The following is a 21999-nucleotide window of genomic DNA, read 5'->3' on the forward strand; positions in this document are numbered from 1 at the left end:
CTGTCGCTGCGTTCACAGCGACAGTGGTGCCAAGAACCTGCTGTGGTGGCCTAGCACGTAGGGTGTCGCGTTACTAAGCTCGAAGGCATGGGTTTGATTCCTGGCCACGACGGCTGCATCTCGACGGAGGCGAAATGGAAAGAACAGCTGTGTGGGCATGGGTTTGATTCCTGGCCGCAACGGCTGCATTTCAATGGGGGCAAGATGCAGAGAATACCCGTGTGCTTAGATTTAGGTGCACTTTAAAGAACCCCAGGTGGTCGAATTTAATCCAAAGTTCCCCACTACAGCATGCCTCATAATCATGTTGTGGTTTTGGCACGTAAAACCCCAGTAATTATTATAGTGGTGCCAAGTGTTGCAGCAGTACTGAGCGTTGTGGATTGTGTGCCATCACACGATCTAGACACTGCAGGCAAGGCCCATCCTCTTCCCTAGTGTGACCGAAAGCACTTATACACATTGTCATAGGGCAAGTTGTGTAACAAATGTTCCTGCTTCAGGCAGGACCTCTTGTCCTGGAAGCATGACTAAAAGGATTACTGTCAAACGCCAATATCATCATTGTTATAGCAATTCCTGGAGGCAGACACACTCCACATGATTGCCCACAGACTAACGTTATTCACCACAAACGTGCTACATGCACCACAGTGGTCATCATTGGATCAAGTCAAAAGACCGAATTTTGGTACTCTGGGTTTGCATGCTTTGTGCATTCTTGTTTCTTCTATACTACCAGGTCCGTGGTTTTAATGTACAGCTATGGCATGCTGCATGTGCATCTCTTAGTAGGAGTGCTGAAGAGATGGGTTGACGCATCTTAGCACTGCGAGACCAAAACACAGTGCCAAAAGCTTCCATTTTGACAGTTTCTTCTTCTGCCCCTAATGATTTTGTGCTGTTCAGTTTTTCTGTGCATACTTTTGTTCATAAGCTTTGAACAAACTGCACTGTGACATTCATTACTGAAATACCTGGCAGACTGGGTCGTTGTCATAAAGTAGCACCAGGTGCATTCACAGGATAAAAAATTTATAGAAAGGTAAACCAGTCAACATTGCACTGATGTAATGTGCGTGTACTCACGGTAACCTTAGAAATTCGTTTAGTTTTGGTGCTGGTGTTGTCTATTGACAACGCTAAAACTATACAAATTTCCCAAGTGACTCATACATTAGTGCCATGTACGAAATTGGTTTATTTTCTCGTGAACCTTTTTTTAGTCTGTGGACACACCTCTTTTGAAGAGTTGATCTTCACTGCCTTTCTTTCAATACATCATGCACACAGATACAGGAACAAACTGAGTGACTGATTGATTGAGTGATGTCTGTATGTGGCTTTCATTTTGCTCTGCAGGGCAGCCATGTGGTCAGCATGCCAGTAGGCAGCCGGCGCACAGCTGGTGAGGGGCGCCAGTGGGCTGAGCCGGCAGCAGCAGCAGTCACTACGCATGAGGCCCGCAAGGCACATCGAGCTAATCTGGCAACACTGGCAAGGTGCCGTGCAACACCAGGCATGCGAGGATCGTCGGAAAACAGAGGAAACAATGTGAGCTCAAAGCGTAATTTTGTCACGGATAACATTTGAAACGTTGTCTATGATGAAATTATCAGTAGACATTACTTATGCAACAAATCACCATGGCCAGGTGGTCGATTAAAAATATTCTCGAATACGCTTTTAATGGCCATGCATCAAAAGCCTCGCGAGTGTAAAGTGCAGGAAAATCATGCATGATCAAGTTGTCTGCATGCGCTAATTTCATCTCCTAATGTGAATGAAAAAACAAACTAAATAAAAATAAATGTACCTTTATTTATAAAGACAATAAGTAAAAAAAATTAATAGAAAGGGACCATGAAACAAGACAGAATTCGAGCTGATGACCTCTAGCACAGAGACACAGTATGATAACTATTATGCCATATCCTTTAGTTTTCCTTTATTACAGGGAAGCAAAAATAATGTACTTGCACTAACAATTGAAAAGTCAATAATCAGGTAGTTTCAAATGCAAACCAAAGACAAAAAAAACAAGTCAAAAGTGTCACTAGAGCATTTATTTGTCTTACATATTTGAGTTGCGTACTGTTTCCTAAAAGATGTCTTTTGTTGTTTGCAGCGGTTCAGTATTCCTGTGTATTCTTGCTCTTACACGTTAAATCTTGTTTAAGGGGCCCCTAAGCCACCTCCGATATTTTTTTTTAAACGTTTCAAGTAAACACGCGCATCGTGTGCAGAATGCCGTCACAATCAACGATGAAACACGTGGCAACGCTACAAGCCGCGGGCGCACCACGAACTGCAAGAAACAATTTCTTCTCCTCTCGGGGCCCTTCCGGTTTGCCTAGTGACGTGTGTGATGTCAGCGTTTTGAATCTGTGATGCGGTATGCAGGCGATGCTGCAATTGGTGGAACAAGAACCTACAACTTCCACTTAGTCTGCAACAGCTGCCCGCACGCACTCCTTGCTGTTCTTCATCGTGTTGCCCTCGTATGCGCGCTTGCGAATCGGCAACTGCGTCCCGTAACACAACTGCCAAATTGCTAGCGTACCAGCACAGTCACGCCTAGCGGTCTGATGAGCTGAATCCGACAGTATTTTGCGATGGCTTTCACGCATCAGTGCTTGGTGCAAGAGCGCCGAATGAACAAACGAAAAGACGCGACACGTGTCGCCGTACGGGTCCATCATGTTGGCGATCCTTTGAAGGCGTGCGTGCAACACAGGGTCCATACCGGCACAATTCGTAGGAGCATGGGCCGGCATGGCAACAACAGCGGTTAGCCAAGAAGCATGGAGTTCACGGAGTCGCAGCAACCTGAAGTGGCTGCTGTTTCGAAGAGCGCATCAGCGATGACGGTATGTCACGTGAGATTGGGAGGGGCACTCGGTGAGGAGGGCAAAGCTGCTTTGGGAGAGAAGGCCAGCAGGACAAGTGGAGGGTAGCAAAGGAAAGAGTGAAACGAGCGATCGCAGCGTGTCGATCATCAAACGCGTGTAACTCCGCTATTATGGCACAGTTTCGAAAAATTCTCACGGCTACATGTTCAGTGTAGACTCGTGCACAACTGTCAAACCACAACTAAATTTCGACCTCTGGGTGGTTTAGGGGCCCTTTAAAGATATGTGTGTTTTTCCGAGAACGAAGGCTTTCTTCTTTAATGCACAAGTCTACTTTGCCTCTGAAGACGTGCCAGAGGGCTTAGGAATTCTTTGTTCCTCGGGACATACTAAATTGCAGATTTTGTGAGAACCCAGAAACTATCGATCATTGTTTTTTTATTGACTCTTGTCATACAGTATCATTTTTGGATGCACTGCAGTGAACATGCAAAGAAAGACTTGGAAGTTGATTCTGTCACTATCAGGTACCTTGACATGATAAAGCACAGAGCCGTACTATAAGATGTCATCTTTCGTATTGGGCTGCATAGTCTGTGGAGTACGGCATGGACACATGCATTCACTAACATGCATCAATAGAATGCATAGAACGCTTTTAAGAATTTCCTCTAAGAGGGCAACAAGGGGAGTGTTCATTTCAGCATGTGTGCTGATGAGTTCGAGAGCTGACGGACTGGCGCCATTTGTAATCAGCGGCTCTTGGGCTTTATCAACCAATGCACGCTGAATGGGACAATCTACATGGTGTCTCGCACAGAGTTCCTACCCTGCAACTGCCCCCCCTCCCCACGCATCCACACGCACAGGTGATGGTTGGTGTGATCTAATCCTTGAAGCTTTTTAATTTTTCTTGTTTCTTCTGCAGGGTTCATACATGGCCATGAGGAAGGTGGATAAGCCACGGTTTGCCAGTCCACTGAGAAAGAAAAACTCGATGGTGAGAGCATGCTGCTTATTGCACACTGAAATATACTACAAAGATGAAGTACAAACATATGTTTACTGCATTAGCGGGTAACTTTTTTGTAGTTGTCAAAAGCAAAGGAGGATGTAAAGAGAGGCAAGGGCCCGAGGCTACACCGAGGTAGTTTAGGTCGGCTACGTTGCAAAGGTGGAGGGAGAAAGAAAGAGAGAAACGGGACACAAACTTCGAGGGTTGTGAGTATTCTTACATTCCATATCTCCTTAACTATGCTCACTCTGCAAGGCTATACATGGACGAAAGAAGAGACAGACAAGTACGGCTCTGTCCATTTCTTCAACTCGTCTTTCATACACGTGTAGCAGCCTTGCACTGTGAGCACAGTTAAATGGACACTAAAGGCAAAAATTAAGTCAATGTAGGTTGTTGAAATAGCGTTCAAGAAACCTCATAGTGCTTGTTTTGTGTCAAGAAAATGGTTATTTTGAAAGAAAATTACGTTTTAATGGTCCGCACGGCGTTGGTGCACTTCAAATCACCCGCCTGAATGGGCCTTCTGACGTAGCAGTTGCTGTGCCCAACGTCACCCGCCTTTACTGCCTGGCCGCCGACGCTATATATGATTTCTTGCGCAGCAGCGGCCATCACCCTTGCCAAGACGCAGCCACGGGCCACTCTGAAACTGTATAGTTCACTGTAACGGAGCTTAGCTTGGCCAGCAGCAGCAGTAGAGTATCAGCAGTACGAAAATAGCGACAGCCAAGCACACGCTGCAGTACGTACGCGGTACCGAAACTACCACTGAGACGCGCAGCTCGGCGAAAACGGAACTTTTGAACCACTCGCACCGTTCCCCATCGTAATGCCACGAGGTTCTTTTTTTCCTTGAATCAAACAGAAATGAACAAGCAGCATTTTATTACGTCTTGTGATGCCCGGAAAGTTCTTTTTTTGTCGCAACTAGTTTGATGTCATTGGGATTATTGCCAAAATGTTCCACTCGTGAAGCACGCTGTGTCCTACATTTACCTTAATTTCTGGATTAGTAGAGAACTGGTGTTGATAATATTGATGTTTTAGACATTCTCACACATTGACCTTTCACTCTGACATAAAGTGTTACAGTAGAACCCCGCTGATACGTTTTTGAAGGGACCGTAGGAAATAAACGTAAGAGACGGGAAACGTAAGAGCCGAAAAACAGGAAAAATGGCAAAATATTTAGTGGTACAGAATTTTATTTCAATTCTTACGAGCAGCACGAAAATTGGCGCGCTCAGCCGCAATCTAGTCGATGGATAGAAACGCGGAGCTTAGGACGGCCTCATCCACAGAAATGTAATCAACGTATGTGATTTTTTTAACACCAACAGCTGTAGGCATGAAAGAACTAAGCACACGCAATCACGACCGGCGCGGCGAGTCCGACCGCGAACCGCACGCACGACCGTGCGAGCTCCAACCAGCTCGAACTCCTCCCGCACTCCGACAAATAACGATGATGATGAGTCTACGCCAACGCGATGGCAGAAGTGAATGCCAATCTCGAAGGCCTTGCTTTTGCAAGCAATTACGTCATACACGCCATGTTTGTGCAATACAAATCTCAAAGGCTATGCTTTTGTCAATAGTAAATGCCAATCTCGAAGGCCTTGCTTTTGCGAGCAGTTACGTCATAGACGCCATCTTTGCAATGTGAATCTCGAAGGCCATGCTTTTGTTTGCATCAATTGAAAGATTCTGTTGCTTGCGCCTCTCATGCGGCTAATATTACGGTCAAACGAGGCCAAGCTGCGTGAAAATGCACCATGGCGGCTCTCTTTGGTAGTCACTCGGTCGGCTCCGAGCGCACTTCGCGACATATCATACGGGAACGGTCCAACAGTTACGACGTAACAGCGGGGTTCCCAATACATTGTATCCTATGGGAGCTATGCCGGGACCGGCGGAAAACGACGTAACAGCCGGGAAAACGCAGCAGTGAGGAACGTAACAGCGGGGTTCTACTGTATTTGCCTTTAGTGTCCCTTTAAGGGTAACCCACCAACTAGCTCAAACATTTATGTTGCATAGTTTTATTTCTATATCTCTATTGACCTGTGTAAAGAACTAAAGCTGATTACTTTCATAGCTCAGCAGAACACCTAGTCAATGAAGCGTGTCCAGCAATCTACTTAAATGGTCGCATCTATCCCTCACGAACTTGAAATTGAATTCTTTGCTATGCGAAACAAATCAAGAATCAACTTGTGGCTGCATCCACCAGTGTCCTCGCGTGTGTGCTTTATTTATTTATTTTTTGTTCCTCTATCTCTTGTGCTTTGCCACGGAAAGTTGTCTGCAAGAATAATGAAAATTGAAAGCACCTGACTGGGCATTTCGACATCTCTGGAGGTATTTGGATACTTGTACTAAAGTTACTGTAATATGTAATGGCAGCCAATCATTTTGATTGGTGCTCAGCTAGCATCAGTGTCACTACTTAGGTGTTGATGCTTCAGGCTGCACCTTACAGTTTACAGTCAAAACTTTCAATGAGCTTTCATGTCTATCGCAAAATGCGCCAAATCTAACTTTCAGGTTACCCTGCGACTGTGCGCAGTGGCCCGGCTCTGCAATAATATCAGTGCATCAGCGTGTCACTGCTGATGCATTGATAAAGCAACAAGACATAGTCGAACTGCCTAGCAGATGACAGTGTGACATATTAGTGCAACTGTCTCCTCTTCCTTCATGGAGATGGCAATGAATTGGCTGGCTGTACATGAAGAAGACACGTGCTCTGTTATACCAGAAAAACCGGATAGTGACATTGACTATTGCTGCTTTGTGTTTTTGCAGACTAATGAAGAAAAGAGACTGTTGAAACGGCCGAGAGACTCCGGCAGCTTTGGTGGCTGTGACAATGACACCAGCCTCATCACCAGCGGCCGGTGCATACAGCAAGCTCGGCAGAAGCCGGGCCGGCAGTGTTGCAAAAAGGCACGCATTTTTGCCACAGGTGCGTACGTGTGGTCTTTTTTTCACTGTATTTTTCCTGTTGCTTCTCAGAGCAATTAATTTATATGGGAGAGCAAAAGCTAGGGTTTGTTTCATTTGTTTTGAACGTGAAGGTGTGCAGCGATGCCACCAGTCGTCAAGAGTAAAGATTCAAGGGTGATACAGCTCGCTTATGGACCAGCTTTGGCACGATGCCTTATTTCTCAAGTGCTGTTCTTTTTTTTTTTTTTTTTTAAGACAGTGCGAGATCACTTTGTCAAGTGGGCCTAGTGATAACAAAGTTATTTTGCTGACGTTATTTAACGGGCCCTTTCGTGACGTTCTCATCTTCTTCTCCCATAGGATAGACTGTGCTTAGTATTCTAGAACCTGTTTACTAATCTAGCTTTATCAACTCCCTCCGTGATGTCCTTTTATCATTACAGTAAAACGGAACCTCGAGGGACCAGAAAAATTTGTTCCAGTTAATGGGAGTTGCACATACTGTGAATGATTTGTAGAGGTGCAGCACTATCTATCATCCACTCTCTTAACATTGTTAGATGTGTTAGGCATAAAGTAGAGAATGTGTTCACTAGTTTTCCCCGTCATACGGGCTGCAGTCTTGGGCATTGGATTGAGTAGGTTTTGCTAGTTGTGATTTCAAGTCACTGGTGACCAGAGCTTATAGGGACACTAAAGAGCAAAACGATTTTTCTCGCATTAGTAAAGTAGTCGTCCAGGATACCAAAAACACCACGCTTGCTGCGAAAAGACTCTTAATAAGCGAGAAAACGCGCAAAACGAAAATACAGGTGGCGACACCACCTTGGAATTCCCGCACCATTTGCCTTGACGTCACATATTTTTGACGGCGCCTGCTTGCGCCTACGTAGTTCCTAATCGGTTAAATCGAAGTACATTGTCCTCTGAGGGGGCCAGAGACTTGACATAACGAATTTGTGGAAATTTCGTCGAGCCAGTGCCGCTAAAATACGTTAAAGGGACACTAAAGGCAAATATTAAGTCGACGTTGATTGTTGCAATAGCGTTGCAGAAACCTCGTAGTGCTTGTTTCGTGCCAAGGAAATGCTTATTTTGAAAGAAAATCACATTTTAGTGATCTGCACGGCGTTGGCGCACTTCAAATCACCCGCCTGAACGGACCTTCTGACGTAGCAGTTGCCGTGCCCAACGTTGCCCGCCTTTACCGCCCGGCCGCCGAAGCTACGGTTTCTTGCGCAACAGCGGCCATCAACCTTGCCAAGACACAGCCACGGGCCACTCCGCAACTGTATAGTTCACTGTATACCGGAGCTCAGCTTGGCCAGCAGCAGCAGAAGTAGAGTATCGACAGGGCGAAAATAGCGAGAGCCAAGCACAAGCAGGCGTACGCAATACCGAAACTACCACTGAGACGCGCATCTCGGCGAAAACGGAACTTTTGAACCACTCGCGCCGTTCCTCATGATAGCGCCAAGAGGTTATTTTTTCCATGAATCAAACAGAAACGGACAAGCAGCGTTTTATTACGTCTTGTGATGCAAGAAATGTTCTTTTTTCATTGCAGCTAGTTTGATTAGTAGTGGTTAATTGTACTCGGGACTCTCAGACGTCATCGGGATCATTTCCAAAATGTCCCACTCATGGCGCTCATCGTGTCCTACATTTACCTTAATTTTTCGATTACTAGAGCACTGCTGTTGATACTATTGACGTTTTAGACGTTCTCACACATTGACCTTTCACTCTGACATAAATTGTTATTTGCCTTTAGTGTCCCTTTAAATGCTCTTTGAAACCTTTTACGTCACGAATTACAAAGTTCGGCGCGAAATTTAAAAATGATACTTCGAACTTGGTTGTCTCCTCTAATAATAAACCTATGGTGGTGAAATAAACTGCACAAGAGTTCTCCGAGCACACTTTATCAATCTAAACCAATTCATTGTTTCTCTTTAGTGTCCCTTTAAAGTCAGGGGGGGGCTCGGGGGGCCTGGGCCCCCCTTCCATTTCTTAAGGAGGGGCTGTATGCATGTGTGTATGTATGTATATAGGTCGCCGCCCTCTGAGGGCCCCCCCTCCAATGAAGGGAGACTTTGAGCCTTGCTGGTGACATATTAAAAAAATAACTCTTACCGATTCACAAGGCGACTAAATAAGCAGTTTCACAGCGACATTATTACTAGGTGGACATTATTATTATTAGGTTGACTGAGAACTAATGCGTGCATGTTGGCGGTTGATCGTGCAATGAATTGAGTTATGTGAAAAATATTCCGACATACGTTTCATTGTCTGCATCTCACCAGATGACACCCCCAGTGAAGTGACAGAGCCGGCGGGTCCTGAGGATGCACTCTTTTCACCCGTCTACCAACTTTTTAATGGTACGTTACGAGTACTGGGGTGTTCAGAAGTCTGTGAACAGGGAGTGTTACTGGAGACAACATATAGACAGTTTCGCCAGCGCTTACCGTTCTCTGGCTACATTGTGCGTTCACCGGAAACTCTCCCTAGAAAACTTCCTGTTTACCTTGTTTTAGCGTGGTTTTAGCCTGCGTTGCTGGCCGCGGCTGCTTGTGTTTCGGTATTTTCTGCGGATAGAATTTTTCCGATGAAGCGCTCGCAACTCGGGCACTGATGTGTAGTGCCAGGATGCAGTCTGCGATCCGCACCTAATTTGCTATCGCAAGTCGAAGCGTTCTGTTTCCCGACAGATGAAGGCAGGAATAGCACCTGAATTGCAGCGATCAGGCGACAATAACTGGATTCCCACAAAAGAGCGCGTAGATTTGTTCTGCCCACTTCATCAAAGGCAAATAAAGTTCAACGCATACTCAGACGATGCTCAGACGTTAGTCTAAGGTGCCCTATTACAAGGAACACGTCGGACGCCGTCGTCTTCCACCCACGACACATAGCTGCCCTGATGCCTGAAGTGGATAGCAAAGTGTGAAAGCTGGCTAACACCGAAAATCCATTGTAAAGGCGTTTGTTGTTGTTGGAGCCTCATCAGTGATGTATACTGCGACCTTGTATACTGTTCGAAACAACACTCGGGACACCAAAGCAGCCGTGCTCAACATGAATCGCCGCGCAGTGTACGTCGTGGTGCCCACGACGCCGTTGCATTTGCTTTTTATGAGAGCGACGCATGCGAGTGGATTCGCATCGGTGCGAGCAAATGACTCATCGACTGTCGTGCTGCCGCCGTCGCACTCTAGCTAATTTATACTTTGGCTGGAGCGTGGACTGTAGATGTAGGCGGGTTAACTTGAGAGCTTGATACATGAATATCGCACTCGTGAGTAAACCATAGTAGTTCGCATGACTCAGCCTCACCTGATGTCATCACATAATGAGTACGTTTTATATTGTCTCAGTCACACCGAACCAGGCCCCTAGCCAGAGGGGGTGCCCTTGGGGCCCGGGCCCTCCGAAGTTTTGATGGAGGGGTGTTTTACCGAAAATGAATAATGAATATGGGCGTTTTTCTCAAATAGTCAAGGTCTTCAGCATGTGCCCCCTCCCCCCCCCCCCCCGAAAAGTATTTTTGGCTACGGGCCTGCCGAACACTGGATCACGATCGGCTCCGATTGGCGCCGATCTCTATCAAAAGTGCCTGGTGTGACACACGCGATAATAATTTTATCGTGATTTTGTGTGCCTAAGCCAAACTACATAAATATGTCCGCGGCTGTGACAGAGAGAGGTTGCTAGCTCCAGTCGAAAAGCTGAATTGCACAACTTCCCTATCCAGCGTATCAGGCAACTGTTCTCTTCGCCACTGCAGTTTCTGCTTGCACCTCCCGCGCATCTGAAGGAATGCGCCAGAAATAATAGAGCAACAACTCAAACACAGCTGGGACCGTTGAAAAAGTACTACCGGAAGTGGCGCACCGGAAGTCTCCTTGGGCAGACCGTTCGGCGCATGCCAGTTTGTTTACAAACAGCGAAACCGTCTATACACAAGCGGACTTGTCTTTGTCCCTTTGTCAGAACAGCTTCAGCAACCTTCATTGCTGCTTCACACCACTCCAAGCGTCCGTCTTCCCCTTAATTTCTTTCCTGTTCGGAATACTGTGATTGCATGTTTTATGTCACTGACAGACGTGACTATCACTCCGAATAACTGAGGCCGAGTGCTTCCTTACCAGCACTGTTTGCAGGAAATTGTGGAACATGCCAAGTAACGGTGAAAAACAAATTTATTACGGTGAATGATACTGTTTTGAAATGGTTTATATTAGGGGTGTGCGAATATTCGAAATTTGGGTCTGCTATTCTATTCGATTCGCACTGGAATTTTACTATTCGAACTTCCCAAAAACAAATACAGTCAACGTCCGATTGAAAGTGACCCCTTCAGATTTTCAATATGCTTCACCTCATTACACTCTCGTATTGCAACAAAGCTGTCTTTCAAGCTCCGTTACGATTGAACTTTGCCAAGACATAGTCAACGTCCGATTGGAAGTTGTCCCTAGATTTTCAATATGTTTCACCTCATCACACCTACCTATTGCGGCAAAGCTGCCTTTCAAGCTCCGTTACGGTCAAACTTTGCTAATACAGTCAACGTCCAATTGGAAGTGGTCCCTAGATTTTCAATATGCTTCACCTTATCACTCCCACGTATTGCGGCAAAGCTGCTTTCTAAGCTCCACTACGGTCGCAAATGTATTGACTCAAGAAAACGCTGGTTCCAACATGGAGATGAAAGATGTGGCAGAGGTGGGGGCTCAATTAATGCTGTTTTAACGCGGTAGCGTTAGAGAGCTCGTGTCGCAGAAATTCCGCTGTCGGCGTCGGCACCGTTGGTTGTGAGCGAAAAATCGAGAAAGTAGCAAATAAAATAAACGATAAAATCTTCGGTCCCAATGAGGATCGAACCCAGGCCGTTCGCGTGGCAAGCAGGTGTCTTACCACAAAGCCACGATGTTGCTTGCAGCTGCTTCGGACAAAAACACTACATAAATGCCATGTAGTAGAAGGAGTCTCCTTAACGCATTTTGTTCGGCAGGTGTCACGACGAAAACGAGCCCATACGGTAGGCGCATTCGCGAGGCCATCAAACTACGTCGAAAAACGCCGGGATAGTGCAGCCATCGCCGCTAAATACACACACGAACTTTCAAACAGCTCTAAAAATGGACAACTATGTCCATCTAGAGGAAAACATATCAAGCCAACGCAGCAAACGCTAGATAATGTGCTGCCATCTGTGAGGCATTGTGAGAAATATGTCTCGACTTTTCATGGCATCCGAGAGGGCCGGCGCGCGGCGTATATCTTGGAGGCCATGCGACTCTTGCTTTAGATCGAAAGCCTGTAAAATCCGCGCGCGTGCGTGCGTGTGTGAGTGTAACAATACACATTAATAAGTATGCACTTAGTGGTTGAAGTGCGCACTAGGGGCCGGATTTCGCTATCGCGTTCAACTCTTAAAGGCGAGGCTTAAGGGTCCCCCAATTTTTTGGATCTGAAATTTGGGCAGGAAGTCCGAAAAATTGGAAGCCGAAGCTTTTTAGCATCCAAAATTTCAGATGTTCTTATATCGACGTCTACGAGGCAGATTTGGAACTCCGGACTTGAAGGGAGCAGACCCTTGTCCGCCACATCAATTGGGCTTCCACAGAAGTTGAAAAATGAGGAGAGGCTGAGGAAATGGCATCTTTGTCTATCACGTGTAAAGTGTTGTCGGCAACACTTTGGTTGCACCAAATCATGTACATAAATAAAATTCGGCCTCTACATTGCCTCATTCTTGATAAGACAACTATGAAACACCACACCACCAGTGCTTCATCAACCTTGTGAAAAGAAACACTTTCATATTGCTATCTCATACGAATATGTTTAGCAATCGTCTCTAACTTTTTTTTCTGCAATTTCGCTTCGAAGTATTCGAAAAATATTCTAGAAATATTCGAAAAATATATTTGATTCGATTCGCACTCACACTTCAATATTCAAATTCGCTTGGCACCCAAAATTTTGCTATTCGCACAGCTCTAGTTTATATATATATAGAGAGAGAGAGAACGGTGAAGGAAAGGCAGGGGGTTGAACCAGGGGAAATCTCCGGCTGGCTACCCTGTATTCGGGAAGGGGAAAGGGGGTCTGAAAGAAAGAGGAGAGTAGAGTCTGTAATGACACTACGAAGTCATGACATTAGCACAGTCTAAAAGCAACAGATCAACGCAGTCGCTGAACTGTCACAACGCGTTGTTCAGTTTTCTTTCCCTAAGAAACTAGGTACGCCCTCATAGCGACTTTCATTGAAGTCCAGGTAGGCCAGTAGTAGTAAGAGGTACAATTCAGGCAGCTAGGCGCAATAAACTCATTGTACAGTCGACCGAGCACACGGGGCCAAACCATTTTCTTTTATTCCGGCAATTTTTGCTGCTTTTTGGCTTTACAGAGGCAACCACAGACACGAAGCTGGGCTTCCAAAGTCTCGCAGTCGACCCTTGCCCAAATTCCGACGACGAGGAGCCACTGCCCGTAGATGGTAAGTCCTTCTCGTGTGCTGACTGCACACAACCAATGCCGAGCAACAGCAAAGCGCGAGATACACTGAAAATATGTTTTGTGTGGCGGTTGGTGCATTTAGTGTTGCCTTCTCCACTTCAAACAAAAACACAAATCGGTCTGTTGATTTTCCAGAGCTGCAGTCATGCGACTTAGATCAGCTGGTCGACCTCAAGTCCGACGTAAGTGTCGAGTGCCCGTATGTGGAGCAAGCACCCGGAGTCTACAGTGCCGAGTGTGCCACAGCCGAAGAGGCCAAGGTAGCCGAGGACTGGGACACCTTTGACCCGTACGTGTTCCCCCTTTCTTTTCCTTTTGTTTTCTGTGGCTTGAGATTTGCAGCAGCGGCCTAGTTGTTAAGACATGGAAAGCATTTTGACAGTTAGTATGCATTATTAGTGAGTTCTCATCGGCTCTTTTTGACTGTGTTACTCTGTACACTCAGAAGCCAAGAAAGTTTGAGCAAGTGAAAGCCTCGTTGAATCGAGTCTCTTAAATATGAGTTTTATTTGGAAACACAGTTAATTGACAGATATTGTTGTATTTCCTTGAATGAACTCATACTGAATCTTATCAGGAGTGCATTGGAAAAAAAAGCAGTATTAATATTTGCTAGTCAGAATTACATACTGTATGTGCTGGATGCTGGCAGTCATTAACAATCGTGTATCTCGTTGTCTATCAGCACTCCCTTCTCTAACATCTTTGGGCATTGAAGGTGCATCAGTTAACAACCATTACAAACATGCTTTTTGTGTTAAAGTGGTGTTCTTACAAGAAAAAAAAACAAAAGATTTGAAGACATGTTCATGCCACTTCCAAAAATTCACGCAAGCCACGACGTTGTGTCTGCTTTGTTGCGGCAGTAAGAGCTGCGTTCATCTGGTTGAGCTCTGCATCACCAGGCGGCATCATTACTTCAACCGCTTGAATTTAGAGCGTAACCCTGTATGCCACCAAAATGCAGAAAATGCAGGACAAACTACAACTATAATTCTTTTTTTATTATTTTTTCCCCCCTAGCTATTACTTCATCAAGCACCTGCCACCACTGACACCTGAAATGCGTGCCCGCTGCCCTGCGTTGCCACTGAGGACACGGAGTAGCCCAGAGTTTTCGCTTGTGCTGGATCTGGTGAGAAGGGTTCCTCTTGCTATCGCGGTATACGTGTGTTCATGGGAGCATAGTTGTACCGGTATCGTGTGCACGCTCCAGCGGGTATTGACGCTTGAGTCTGCAATGCCACATCATATTGTTGTACTTATTGCCAGCATTCATTTTAACCCTTTGCGGTCCGAAACCCTTTCCCACCTTCCGTCTCTTCTGATCCGATAGTAAAAGCTTAAAAGCTCAGTTAAAAGAAGCGTACTTACTCTTTTTACAGATGGCGCACAATGTAGTGAGAAAACGCGCGCGTGAATCAACCACGAAAGAACTTGTCCAGCAATGCCCAACCACGCACCGCTGTGGCCGTGGTGCGTTGTCGGGTAGGGGTCGACAATAGACCCAAAAGGGTTAAGTGGGTTCTTATTGTTGTCAAGTTGTCTAGTGCAAAGCATTGCTCATGACTGAAAGTCCTTGGACGTACCATAAAATCCCGAGCAAGCGCTTCCCCCTTGAGCAAGCCGAACTTGTCTGCAATGTGGAGGGGGCACGCTTTCCCATAACAGCACCAATATTCAAGATGGTGGTGGCAAAGTTTTCCACCAGAAAAAAGCAGAGTGCGCATAGACTTGCCCAGGAGTCTTCTGGCTCTTGTTCGTGTCACGCCCGGGGCATTACGACAACTCACAAACACAAGAAACAGAAAGGCAACACGATCAGACGGCTGGAAGCATGGCATGGAAGCACCTTCAATGATGGGCCCACATCAACGCTACGGCTCTGAGCAACAGAGCAGATAGAGATCTCAAAGGCCTCACTTTTGCTATGTATGTCATAGGTACCATCTTCAAATAGCAAGTACAGATCTCGAAGGCCATGCTTTTGCTCACGGGGCCTGAAAATCGTCATTGGTGTCATGGGCCAAGTTCAGGGTGTGATCATTATGTGGGAAAAAAAGAAAACCAAATTCAAATGACAATCGACAAACAATCAAATGACAAATGTCAGGTGCAGGCGCTTAGAGATCGAGCTGCTTAGCAGGATTCGATTGGATTCAAGCAGGCTAGTGTTGCCTTGATGCGGTGCATGATCAGGGTGCGGAGTGGGCAAGGGCACTTTCCCAGAACAGCGCGGAAACTTTAAATTAGCTGTGAAGTTGAAGGGGGTGCTAGCTGGGAATTTTATGGTAGTCGTCAGTTACGCAACAAGTACGGTGCATCTGATCATATTGTGCATGTACCCCAACAAGTACTAGTGTTTCTCTTTTATATGTCTAAATTAAATAGTAATCTCACTTTAGCGTCCCATTAATAAAAATTAATGTTTGCCGAGTGACACACAGTGAACGGCAGTTTGGCCGCTTACCAGTTTACCAAACCGTGACCGTGCAGATATACCGTAAAAACCGGAATATAGGTCGAATTTTTTTTTCAAAAAAATGCGATGAAAAGTCGACCCTCGTCTTATATACCGGTCATTGGCAGAAAAAAATGTGGAAGTCTCGCAACAATAGGCAGCTGAAGTCAGAAGCCTCCATTGCCATCGTGAGCATCAGCAGCGGTGGGCTGGCGGCACCGTTGGGCAACGCCATTTTGCTTTTTCTTCTGTCAAGTGTGGCTCCTTCGGTTATCCGCTGTTTTTATTTTTCTCTTTCCTTCAGAAATGAGTGGTAGCCGACGGCAGTTTACGATAGGCTTTAAGAAAAAAGTTATCGAGTATGCCGAAGCCAATGGCAACCTGGCGGCTCAACGGGAATTTGGTGCATCGGAGAAAAGCGTACGATACTGGAGGAGCCAATAGCAGCGCATCACATCCTGCAGCAACCAAAGAAAAACTTCGTTTCGTGGATGGACTGCAGTGCACCCCGAACTGGAAACGCTACTTGCCGAGTTCGTCCGGGAGCTGCGTGCAAGGTCGCTACCCGCGACAGCGGAGTGCATCCGCGTGAAAGCTCTCGAGATAGCGCATGACTCTGGGCTCACTGAGGGCGCAATTCAAGGGCTCGCCATCGTGGGTGCGCCGATTTATGAAGCAGAAGGGCTTTGCGCTGCGGCGGCGTACTTCCGTGTGCCAAAAACTGCCCGAAGATTTCGATCACAAGCTGGTCGAGTATCAGCGCTTCGTCGACAGCGTTGCTACATGATGGGACACATGGGCAACGCTAACGAAACTCCGATCTGGTTTGATATGCCCTCGAACACGACTGTGACCTCTAAAGGATCAAAGCAAGTGAAGCTCTTGACAACGGGCAACGAGCATTCGCGATTTACAGTGATGCTCGCGTGCACAGCCGATGGAAAGAAGCTGCCCCCTTATATCATTTTCAAGAGAAAAGGGCTACCGAAAGAAGACTTTCCTCGGGATGTGATTGTGAGAGCGAACGGAAAAGGGTTCATGAATGAGTCCCTCATGCTCGAATGGATCCGGCTCGTGTGGAATCGGCAACCCAGTGCGCTTTTTCAGCGACCGAGCATGTTGGTCCTCGACTCATTTCGAGGCCACCTCACGGCCGATGTAAAGGGAGCCCTGTCCGATGGCAAGACGGATCTTGTCGTGATCCCTGGGGGACTAACATCAATCCTCCAGCCACTGGACGTAGTGCTCAACAAACCCTTTAAAGATCGCGTGCGCGAGCTCTACAATGAGTGGATGCTGGGCGACAATCGCAAGACCCCCGCTGGCTGCCTATGACGTCCATCTATCGCGACCGTTTGTGGCTGGGTGTCGTCAGCATCTCTCCCGGAAGAGATGGTGCGCAAGTCTTTTCGCAAATGCTACATCAGCAACGCATTGGATGGAACGGAGGACGATGCACTCTGGGACATCACTAGTGACAAGCAGGCGTCGTCCGACTCAAGTTCGGACGAGTCTGAGTGACAGCACTTTGTGGCCTTCTGGCGTTTAACTACATATCAGTGTCCAAATAAAAAGAAATGTCACCACAGTGCAGCTGGTTGTGTCGCGTATTTATCAAGGTAAGGGTTTTGGAGATTCAAAGTTTGGGGGGTCGACCTATATTCCGGTTTTTATGGTAGGTTAGGGTCATCTTGACATTAGGCTACAGAGGTTGAAGTTGGAGGTAAGCAAAAGCAAGTCAGCCTAGTAAATGTGGCAGGACATTGTCAAAAATTATCTCTCATTATAAACTGCGGATGGAACCTGCATTAATCAGCAAAAGTTCAAAAATGGAAAAAAAAAAGAATAATATATGTGCAAAAATGAGGCACGGCCGATTAAAAAAAGGAGCAGTGGGGACACAGACGTGTATATGCGAAGTTTCCTTTGTCCCTTTCAATGCCTGTGATGAAAATAGGTGTATTGGAAGAATCAACCAAGTTTACACATGCTAAAAATTTTCATGTTGATGGAAACAACTGTGTCGGTGATGTTTAACCTTTTTTTCCCCCCATTCTTCCTTTCGACAGGACGAAACCTTGGTGCATTGCAGTCTGGTGGAACTGGAAGATGCAACATTCACCTTTCCTGTCACCTTTCAAGATGTAGAATACAAGGTAGGGGCATGCTTTTCTCCTCTTTCTTTAATGCTGTGCACTGTTCCAAAGACACGCCTCTTGTGAACAATGATGCGTAATCTTCCCTACAGGTTTATGTTCGAACGCGCCCTTTCTTCCGAGAGTTCTTGGAGCGGGTGTCCAAAATATTCGAAGTCATCCTCTTCACGGCTTCCAAGAAGGTCTACGCGGACAAGCTTCTGAATCTCCTGGATCCTCAACGGAAGCTCATCAGGCAAGTTAATTTTTTTCCTTTGTATATATACGTTTTCACATCAAGTAATAATAATTGAGATATTGACCTTGCCGTGGCATACGTTCCCAGTCTTTTGAACGCAGGAGCATTATTTCAGCTCGTAAGCTAGGCTTTGTGCCCTCGGCTTTTGTTGGAAATGTGACGGTCACCGATCTGGGCGGGCTAAAGGGATGAGCGAAAATGCATCCTAGATTAGTCATGCACATCACCTGCCTACTTATGTCCATTGCAAGAAGCTACTACTATGATGCCTCGCGAGTTCATTTCACCTGTAATAAACACGGCATTAACAAATAAAGACTGGGCAAGCACATGTCCTGTCTACTTGTTTCTTCTTGGTCAGTGTTTTTCTGTGCTGCCCAGTCATACTTGAATAAACCAACTTGCCCAAATCAACACGCCCAATCCTACTGTTAGCCCAAACCAAAGTTTTATTGCATTAACAAAGCTTGCAACAAGTCACTAATTAGCATAAACAAATGCTACTTAGCTGCAAGGATTACTTGCACCTAAATTACACCAGTTTTACATTTGCCACGGTAGTCCTGCAATTGACTCACTTACGTTCCTCATATTGTTGCGAGTTGTTTCCCACATTTGTAGGTGTGTGTAGCAGTGCCCATAAAGCAATGAGGGGAGAGGGTTGCATTCAAACTCCAGACATTTCCACTGCCTTTGTGCAGTGTGTGTGTGTTAACAATCTGCTGTCCCCATACACTGCTTTTCATTTCATTGTTCAGCTTAACCCTTTCGCTTCCATTGTAGTCGTCATGAGATTTTGTTACAAAATGACCAATCATGACTATACTCGTCATCAAAAGTTGGTCCTGCACGAAATCAATGAACACTATGCTCATCATATTTGTGTTTCTTGACGCTAGATAGCCACACTAGTCCATGTTGGGCCATTTGTGTCTCGGCTTTCATTCTATTGCCATTTTACATTATATTGCCATGCGGTGAAGCCACCTTCGAGTTCTCTTTTTACGCGATTAGTGAAATAAAGGAACTCCGTTGAATTGAAAGAATGGTACTGTTGTATTCACAATAAAAAAAAAAGCTCTACAAACTGAGTGAAAAAAATTTTAAGGTAATTTTGGCATGTTTTTCTTCTTTTCTTGAGGTAGTGAAAGGGCTAAAAGCCGTCCTTCATTTAGTAGGGTGGTCTGTTTCTGATAATGCGCTATCGCCGCCTGTTCAGGTTCCGGCTGTTCAGGGAACACTGTGTGTGTGTCAGTGGAAATTACATCAAGGATCTGACCATTCTGGGCCGAGACCTCGCTAAGACTATCATCATCGACAACTCACCGCAGGCATTCGGCTACCAGGTAAATCGGGTGCACATGCTAAACGGATTGCAGTGTTGCGTGGAAAAAAGAAGCAAGGTGTCTTTTCCAAGTTTCTGTTAAAGCAGGGAAATGTATCTTTGTGTATGTGTGTATCTCGTTTTCGAGCTTCAAGCTTGTTGTGCTTTAGCTGTTGTTTATTCAAGTCTGTTTGGATGTCTTTTAGCATATTCGTGTGTTTATGGCAAGCTGTGATGCACAGGCTTACAGCTGCTAGATTGAAGGCGTAGTAGCCTGGTCCTGTCAAAGACCGGTTATTATTAAATAGTACTAGTGATATACTGTAGAAGAATCCGCCTCTTTCATTTTCCTGTGCTGCCCTCTGCCGTTTTGGTAGGGGTTTGGTAGGGGCCGGGAGAACCGGTGTATTGCCAGAAGCAAAGCCTCCGAGATTTTTCACGAGATGTTTCGCGACTTTTCCACTAGGGATGCGCACATGCGCAGGGGCATCATGAAAAAGGCGGATTGAAAGCTGGGCCAGTTGGTGACAGTTCTTGAACATATTGAAATACAGCGCAACCACGACGCAACCAAGAGAAAAGAGGGCCTGTGCTGTGGTTTGTCCCTCTTTTTCTCTTGGTCCGCGTCGTGGTTGGCTGTGTTTCAATGTGTTCGAGTACTAGTGACATTTATAAACATGTTTCTTGCTCTATATTCACAAGCTTTGCAGAAAAACATGCTCAATGCAGCCTCCTTACGTACTGTGACACGGTGTGACTCCACCTGCCCTAAACTAATATTATGTGCACGTGATGAGGCTTTGTGTTATGCTCAGAAGCTGTTTAAGCTTGAAGCTGCACGTTCGCAAAAACTTGCGTTGCCTAGCAACACGTTGGAGGAAGCAAAGGAGGGGGAGATGAGGAGGACAAGACAACAATATAAAGTTTCTTGGCGAGGTGGGAATTGAACCCGGGTACCCACAGTCTGAAGGCGAGCGCCGTAACCACTCGGCTATTCAGGCACGCTAGCAGAATAATAAGTAGGAAGTAGATACGGCGTTAATGTTGTTTTCACGGCTGCCAATAAGCTAGGTAAGATTTGTGCCGCTGTGCAGAGGAAGAATGAGCGAGTAAAAGACAAGAAGCGGACCGATATTTGTTTCGCAAAACACACCAACAATTTCACTGATTGCCGTACGAGTGTGGTGTATAAGGTCCCTTTCAGCTGCGGCCGCTTCTACGTAGGACAAACGGGCCAATGCATTAACCAGAGATTGTTGGAACATAAGAGATCGCTAACAGGAGGCTCACCTTCTAATCTATCTTTACATTGTCGAGATTGTAAGAGCACGCCAAAATTTGATGAATGCGCAGTGTTGTACCGCCATAGAAATGAAGAAACGCGCCTGATGATTGAAGCATGGCATATCGAGAATAGTGGTAGCGCATGCGTGAGCCAATCGTCGATTAACTTGCATAAAGATGAAATCAAATGCCTTAACAGTTATCTTCCACGTAGATCGCCACGCGTGCCGGATTGATAGGTTCGCCTCTTGCGTGGGCATGCGCAGATAAGTTTTCGTGCCTTCTTTCTTTTCAGCCGTTGTGCGTCTCTTCAGTTGTTAGTCGGCGTTTGTGGTGTCCTGACTTCTTTCTTGTGTCCGTGTTTGCACGCCCTGTCTCTTTAGAATGAATACTTACCAACTAGCTCAGCTCTCTGTTATTCTAAGCAGAATAAGCATTTATGGAAACCATATGAGTGCTGTGCTATGGGCGAGAGAATGAGAAAAAGAGAGATAGAAATAAACAGGAAAGAGAGAAAAAGGGCATACCATAGCCTTATGTAGTATAGTGTAGCAAGGGGAGGGAAAGGGAATTGAGGGTGAGGAGGAGGGGAATGCCACCAGTTCCGCTGTTTCCTCAATCTTCTCACCAGTAGTGCGTAGCTTCACTTTTTTTTTTTTTTTTTTTGTCGTCTCTCCTCTGTTCTCAGTCCGATACATGTTAGAATGATTTGCACTAATATCAAGCTTTGTCGGTGTTGGACAAAGTGCAAAACAGTGTGCTTTCATCTGCCTTCAGAAAAAAGGGAAAAGGAGTTGAGGTTCTTTAGTGAGCTCTTTGCCAGCACCAAGCATCCATTGGAATTTTTCGTTCCAGAAAGTAATCTTCATTGCTACCTGAACCATGGAGATAGAAGTCATTCACAAATTTTTGTACAGTGGTGCACTAAACTGCATGGCAGTGTTTTTCTTCGTACACAAGTGGGTGTTTCTTATTGTGCGCTGAAGTGGGGGGGGGGGAAGCATTGGTGCTTTGCACAAAACACTGCCATGAACTACCTACTATTGCCAACTCGCTCAAACTTCCACCCTTGTTTGCTAGACTACAGTTTCATGTGCTTTGCGCAAGCGTATAGAACAGATTTCAGATGCAGACAGAAACTGTTGGTGAACAAAAGCTCTTACTGCATCGTGTTTGCTGTGTG

At 45.9% G+C, this 21999-nt stretch overlaps 1 protein-coding gene across 1 annotated transcript in view; it reads left to right on the top strand.

Moving 5' to 3' along the window:
- The window catches only part of LOC119394007 (CTD small phosphatase-like protein 2), a 45777-nt gene that overhangs the window by 14337 nt on the left and 9441 nt on the right, over positions 1-21999 (top strand). Inside the window, exons 2-11 of the mRNA XM_037661217.2 lie at positions 1363-1554; positions 3781-3852; positions 6679-6838; positions 9129-9206; positions 13244-13333; positions 13489-13642; positions 14377-14488; positions 17884-17970; positions 18063-18205; positions 19428-19554. Coding sequence (XP_037517145.1) covers positions 1381-1554; positions 3781-3852; positions 6679-6838; positions 9129-9206; positions 13244-13333; positions 13489-13642; positions 14377-14488; positions 17884-17970; positions 18063-18205; positions 19428-19554 — 1197 coding nt within the window. The 5' untranslated portion in view covers positions 1363-1380. The remainder of the gene's footprint in view (positions 1-1362; positions 1555-3780; positions 3853-6678; positions 6839-9128; positions 9207-13243; positions 13334-13488; positions 13643-14376; positions 14489-17883; positions 17971-18062; positions 18206-19427; positions 19555-21999) is intronic.

This window comes from Rhipicephalus sanguineus, chromosome 5, assembly GCF_013339695.2.
Source record: "Rhipicephalus sanguineus isolate Rsan-2018 chromosome 5, BIME_Rsan_1.4, whole genome shotgun sequence".
NCBI lineage: Eukaryota > Metazoa > Arthropoda > Arachnida > Ixodida > Ixodidae > Rhipicephalus > Rhipicephalus sanguineus.